General features: G+C 38.8%; 1 protein-coding gene across 1 annotated transcript; it reads left to right on the top strand.

The window, feature by feature from the left end:
• Positions 1–279: 279 nt before the first annotated feature.
• LOC137400748 (uncharacterized) lies at positions 280–6,529 on the top strand. Its single transcript, XM_068087084.1, has one exon. The coding sequence runs from the start codon at positions 280–282 to the stop codon at positions 6,415–6,417; it is 6,138 nt and encodes a 2,045-aa protein (XP_067943185.1). The 3' UTR covers positions 6,418–6,529.
• Positions 6,530–7,278: the final 749 nt, after the last annotated feature.

The raw sequence follows: 7,278 nt of genomic DNA, 5'->3' as shown, positions 1-7,278 counted from the left end.
AGTATTAGTGTAAAAAGGTATTTTTAAATTTTGCATCTTTTAAGTAAGGTAGAGGTTACATAGATAGGTAGGTTTATCACCTTTGTAAGTGGTTGAAGCAACAGCAATTGACTTCATTTGAATGGTTACGGAATGCTTGTTTGACTAATTAGAATTTCAAGCTTTCACAGATTTTACTAGGGAAATAGCACATAGGGCCTAATTGACTTAGCAGACTTTGCACGCACCTTTAGGCAGCATTCCCACATTGTTACTCAGTGACCACAATATTTGTTTACAATGAGTGAGTCTAACTCAACATTAGTCAGCATTTCCAAAGGTAGTCAGGAAGAGCAAAGCACTTGCGCAACCCAGTCAGATATCATAGAACAAACAAATACTCAAAGACATTCTTCCAGAATTGAAACTAAAAAATTGTCAGATAGTTTGAAAAGTGACATTGAAATCCAAAGTGAGGTTCATGTTGCACTCTTGAAAGAGCTGAAAGATGCCTTAGAGTTTAGCAGATTATCTGAAATCAAACTGACTCTAGAAAAAAGTGCTGAACATATAAACGAGGAATTTGCTAACATTAGGAAGATCTCTGAAAAGCATGATTCTCAACTAGTAAAAGACATAGATAGACTTGCTAGAGATAGAAGTCTAATTTTACAAAGTGTTGATCAATTGCTATCTGAACAAGTTGTAAAGACAAAGGAGCCATCAGCTCAAACACATATAGAAAGCACCGAACAATCACATGCACTAATAAGCAGCGATAGTGTTAGACAATCACAAGTTGAAGCAGTGCATGTTGACATGGTGAATTCACATAGTGGCAAGCCACTAAAAAGCAGTGCTTTAGACATATCACAGCACAACTCACATCATACTGCTCACAGTTCTAAGTCTCAAAAAGGGGCCACGGCTCAAAGCTTCCGATCTAGTAGCTATCGATCAGGCTCAGTAAAATCTCGATCAAGTTCTAGCAAATCACGCAGTAGCATATCCATATTACGTATGAAAATGGCTGAAATAGCTGAACAAGAAGTAGAACTCCAAGCTAAACTTGAAAATGAAAAATTGGAACACGAGTTGCAACAAAAAAGAACAGAAATAGAACAGGCAAAAATTCAAGCAAAAATTACTGCAGAAAAACGAAAAAAGGATATAATCCTTCAAGCCATTAATGAAGAGCAAGAGGAGACAAATTTGAGCCCAGTGTTGCTCAGACCTCCTACAAAACCTCAACTTAGTGTAAAATCACAAGTCACTTCTAATCCTGGTTTGCAAAGCTTAGTACTAAGCCAAAATGAAAACAGTCATGAAATAATATCCCCACAATTGACAAATGCCATAGTAAATTCTATCACATCTGCTATGAACTTATCTCGCTTGCCACCTCCAGAACCTTTTGTGTTTTACGGAAATCCTCTAGAGTATGCGGATTGGAAAATAGCCTTTGATACATTGATAGATCAAAGAAATGGTACAACAGTTGAAAAACTGCACTACTTGAAAAGGTATGTCAGCGGTGCAGCAAAGGAAGCTGTTGATGGCTACTTCCTACTGCAATCACCAGAAGCCTACAATAAGGCAAAACAAACACTTCAAGACAGATTTGGAGATTCTTTGCTTATAGCAGATAGATTTAGAGACAAAATAGATCAATGGCCTAAAATAACTTCCAAAGATGGTGTTGGACTTAGAAAGTTTTCTGACTTTCTAAACCAATGTCAAGCAGCTCTAGCTAGTGTGCCTGAACTTTCAATATTGAATGATAGTAGAGAAAACAGGAAAATGGCGGCAAAGCTACCTGACTGGCTGCACAACCAGTGGGTACGCACAGCCACTAAGGCCAGACAAAAGGACAAAGGCAAATATCCATCATTTGCTGATTTCTGTTCATTCATTGCTGAAGAAGCAGAAATAGCATGCAATGCTATGCTAGCAAAAAACCCAGCAGATGCAAATGACAAAACCTTTGCAAAACGAGATAGAAAGATCACTCTTAAGACCAACACAATAGAAACTACACTGTCAGATAACAATAAGTCTGTAGTTATAAATGCAGCACAGCAAAAAACTTTCCTCTGTAAGTTTTGCAGTGAACCAAGACGACATCTCACCACTGAGTGTCATGATCTAGCTAAACAGCCACACGAAAAGAAACAAGAATTTGTCAAAATGAACTCTCTATGTTTTTCATGTCTAGAAAAAACTAGCGCAACTCATAGATCAAAAACTTGTACAAACAAAGCAACATGCTCAAAATGTACCAAAGCACATCCAACATCATTGCACATAGAATATCCGACTAGCTATAGTCCCGACATGTCTTCTGGTTCAAAGTCCAATCAGGCTTTTAAAGATAAAAAGCACAATGATAGCCAAGTGTCTAAGGCCGACCCAAAGCATGAAGAAAATGAAGAGAAGCATGTCTCTCACAATTTAGAAACTCCATCTGTAGTCAAAGCCGCATCGATGACAATACCTGTGTGGGTGTCTAGCGCAAATGAACCAAACAAAGAAATGTTGGTCTATGCCTTGCTTGATAGCCAATCTAGTTCCTCCTTTGTCACCACAAGTGTAGCCAATGCAACAAATGCATCCAAAACTGAAACTATGCTAAACCTAGCAACAATGACATCTTCAAGTTCAACTATCAAGTGTCAAAAAGTTACTGGACTTAGAGTAAGAGGTCAAGATTCAAAACGAATAATCAAACTTCCTCCAGCTTATGCAAAAGATGAAATACCTGCAATTAAAGAGCATATTCCAACCAGGAAATCTGTCAATGCTTGGCCACATCTGCAACGAGTAGTAGCAGAAATGGGTGCAGATCATGATGTTAATACACCAGTAGGTCTACTTATTGGTTATGATTGCCCTCTAGCATTTAGGTCAAGTGAAAATGTCATAGGTAATGACACAGAACCATTTGCTATGAAAACAGAACTAGGCTGGGTAGTTATGGGAAACCTTAACTCTAGGAATCAAATGAACGACATAAGCATATGTCATAAGGTAGTATCCAAGGAGATAATGTCTCCTCACAATGAAACCAGAAACATGGTGAACTTCTTGGTCAAGAAGGACACTTATAGCAACATAGAAACTGATACAAAAACAGAAATTCTTCAGGTCATGAGCACAGACTTCACTGACACCAAGGTCACAGAAACTGGTTTGTCAGTCGAAGATCAACAATTTATCCAAATCATGAAAGAAAGCACACATAGGGATTCACAAGGTTACGTAACAATGCCTCTACCTCTAAAGAGCACACCAAGCTTTCCAAACACCTTATCATCAGCAAAGCATCGCCTGAACTTGCTGCTCAAAAAATTTGCCAAGGATGAACATTACAAAAAGCAGTATGAAACATTCATGAACAAGATCATAGAAAATGATGAGGCTGAACAAGTTCCTCTAAAAGAACTCTACAACCCGCAAAGCTGGTACATACCACATTTTGGAGTGTACCATCCAAAGAAACCCGATAAAATTCGGGTAGTTTTTGATGGCAGCTCCAAAGTAGATAACTGTAGTCTTAATGACTATCTGCTACAAGGCCCTGATCATATCAATAGTCTGATAGGCATCCTGATGCGATTTCGCCGGGATTATGTTGCGATCATGTGTGACATAGAACGCATGTTCCATCAGTTTCGGGTGTTACCACCCTTTCAAAATTACCTGAGGTTTTTGTGGTTTGACGATCTCGGTAATATAGTTCCATATCGTATGAAGGTTCATCTATTTGGAGCCCGGTCTTCACCTGCTTGTGCTACATATGGTCTTCGATATCTTGCGGATCAATATCGTAATGGAGAACCAGCTGCTACAGAAGCTGTCTCTTTTGTAAAAGATAATTTCTATGTTGATGATGGACTGACTAGTGTCAGTACTACAGAAGAAGCCAGACTTCTCATCAAACACACAACAAAACTGTGTGAAAGTGGCAACATCCTCTTGCACAAATTTATGTCAAATGACAAAGACTTCATGAAATCTATTGCTCAACAGAAACGAGCATCTAGCGTCGTAGACATTGATTTAGGGAAAGAAGCTCTTCCTACAGAGCGAGCCCTTGGCATACAATGGGATGTTGAAAATGATTGTTTCCAATTTAAGGTTGGTGAGATAGCTAGTGTGAATACCAGAAGAGGTATCCTATCCACTGTAGCTTCTCTTTACGATCCTCTAGGGTTCATTGCTCCTTTTACCTTGCAAGGAAAACTCATTCTCAAATCTATCTGTAAATCAAAGAAAGACTGGGATGATCCCATAGGGCCAGAACTCCAGGAAAGTTGGAATGAGTGGAAAGACAATCTAAGTATGCTCAACACAGTTACAATAAAACGGTGTTACAAACCTGAAGGATTTGGATCAGTCACCAAAGCAGAATTGCATCATTTCTCTGATGCCAGCTCATATGCCTATGGCCAATGCACCTACCTACGCCTTGTAAACGACAAGGGTAATATTCATGTTTCACTAGTAATAGCTAAAGCCAGAGTAGCCCCTGCGTCAGCAACCAGCATACCTCGTCTTGAACTGCAAGCTGCTTGTCTCTCAGCGGAAATAAGTCAGTTCATCCACAAACAATTGCTATTTGACGATGTGCAACATCACTACTGGACCGATTCCAAAGTGGTTTTGGGGTACATAGCAAACACTGAACGACGCTTTCACGTTTTTGTCTCAAATCGAGTTCAAAAAATTCATGATGCCTCGTCTCCAAGCCAGTGGAATTATGTTCCCTCTGCTGAAAATTCAGCAGACTATGCATCAAGAGGTTTAACTCCAAACAAGTTATGGGAGTCAACATGGTTCAGTGGACCAGATTTTTTGTGGCAGACTCCACTGACACTTACACAAACTGACACATTTCCTGTCACTGATGATGATCCTGAAGTCAAGATTAGTGTTAGTCATAACACTATTCAAAATAAAAGTGATATGTCACAGTGGGTCGCAAAGTTCTCCACGTGGAGAAAAGCAGTCAAATTGATAGCTAAGGTGCAATCCATTGCGCCTAGCATCAAAAAGCGTAAGCCTGATTCTGTGGCAGCTTTTAAAATTGCAGAGAGTGCAATTATTCTGACATGCCAGCGTGAGCATTTTGCTGAAGAAATCAAAAGCCTGAACAATCAGTCTGCAGTAGCCAAGGGCAGTCCACTGTTCAGGCTAAATCCTTTCATAGACAAAGAAGGTTTACTTAGAGTAGGAGGGAGACTGGGACAGTGCAACACCCAAAGCTTTGAAGAAAAGCACCCGCTACTGCTTCCCAAAACAAGTCATGTAACACAACTTCTTATAGGGCATCACCATGAGCTAACTGCCCATCAAGGAAAAAACATGACACTTGCTAAACTTAGGTCTGCAGGCTACTGGATCTTTGGTGCTGCCCGGCTTGTAGCTTCATACATATACCACTGTGTGAGTTGTCGCAGAACAAGAGGAAAACCTCAGGTGCAACAAATGGCACCTCTGCCAACAGATAGAACTGATGAGTCACCTCCATTCTCTTTCTGTGGTTGTGACTGCTTTGGTCCCTTTTTAGCCAAGGAAGCTCGAAAGGAAGTCAAAAGATATGGACTTATATTCACATGCATGAGTTCAAGAGCAGTTCATTTAGAGCTTTTAAATGACATGTCCACAGATTCTTTCATTAACGCTCTACGGTCCTTTATAGCCATAAGAGGATCAGTAAGACAAATCAGGTGCGACCAAGGTACGAATTTTGTAGGCGCCATGTCGGAATTAACAAAGGAGTTGCAGAAGCAACTACCAAACCAGTTTATGAATATTGAGTTTGTATTCAACCCGCCACATACATCTCACATGGGTGGAGTTTGGGAGAGGCAAATTCGTACAGTAAGAAGTGTTTTGAAAGGTTTACTTCTTAAGCATGGTGGGAGGTTTGATAGTGCAACATTGCGCACTATTCTTTTTGAAGTAATGGCAATAGTCAATTCTCGACCTCTTGGTCCCATCACAGATGAACAGGTTCCTCTTACCCCAAATTTACTTTTGACCATGAAATCCGATGTAGTGTTACCTCCACCTGGTCAGTTTTCTGAACCTGATGTTTACTCCCGAAAACGCTGGAAGCAAGTTCAGTACATTGCCAATGAATTTTGGAAGCGGTGGCGTACTGACTATTTAAGCACACTGCAACAAAGGCAAAAATGGAATAAACCAACAAAAAATATTAAAGTAGGAGACATTGTAGTGGTAAATGACAGTGATGCTGTTAGAAACGACTGGAAACTAGCCAAAGTTGTACAGTGTAACAAGTCTAAAGATGGTCTAGTTAGATCTGCTAGGTTGCTGATTGCCAATCCTGACTACCGTAAAGGCATGAACAAACGGCAACACCTAGATAGACCAGTAACAAAGATTGTGGTTCTGGTTGAGAACAAACTGTAAATACGAATTAGTGAAAAATAGAGTAAAATTATTAAATTTTAGGTGGGAGTGTAGTGACCCCCAATTTATTGCCTCTATCCTGGGTCATCATGGTTCACCTTATATAAATGAAGCCAGTTCCTGTTGCACTGACCACAGTAGTTTAGCAGCATATCTATTATAAAGCCATATTATAGCGTAGTGCAATTAACCAGTAAACAAGGATAAACACTTTGTGAAACTTTGCAGCAATGATTCATAATGTGTATTTATCCTTAAATAATACCTTTTTTATTGATCTGAGGTGTAAACCAGAGATTCATACTTTTGTAATAACATTTCAACATAAAAACATGTTTTGTTAGTTTTGTATAAAATCAATCGTAGGAACCAGCAAATTCATTTATTGTCCAGTAACTCTGCCAGACACCTCACCGAATCATGTAGTCAATTTTGACTACACTATAGACTATTTGCGTACATTTTAACTTCAATTATTTACTCACACGCAACACGTCATCTTATTACAATATATAATCTTCTGCAATCATATCAGGATTACTGACTCAATTGGGAATAGGCCAAAGAGGTATGTTTTTTTTATAATATATTATATCATTCATGTCTCATTTTATTGTTTGCCTGATAGATTTTACGGATTTATGAATGCATTTTATGTTTTAATTGTATTGCGGCTTATCGTCATTTTAATCAATTCTATATAGGACATTAATAGTTTTTCTTGCTAAACACTTTTATGTTTATTATGTTATTAATCTCCATGTATTTGTTTACAGTTTTCACGGTTCAATGGTTTATGGTTTATGATTCAATAAACTATTATTAACCAAACAATCAGTTGGACTCCATCCTTAACTCCCT

This window comes from Watersipora subatra, chromosome 7 (assembly GCF_963576615.1).
Source record: "Watersipora subatra chromosome 7, tzWatSuba1.1, whole genome shotgun sequence".
Taxonomy (NCBI): Eukaryota; Metazoa; Bryozoa; class Gymnolaemata; order Cheilostomatida; family Watersiporidae; genus Watersipora; species Watersipora subatra.
This window is presented reverse-complemented; position numbering and strand designations above follow the sequence as displayed.

Excerpts from the sequence above, each read along its gene's own strand:
- LOC137400748 (XM_068087084.1), top strand. The coding sequence starts at position 280 with ATGAGTGAGTCTAACTCAACATTAGTCAGCATTTCCAAAGGTAGTCAG.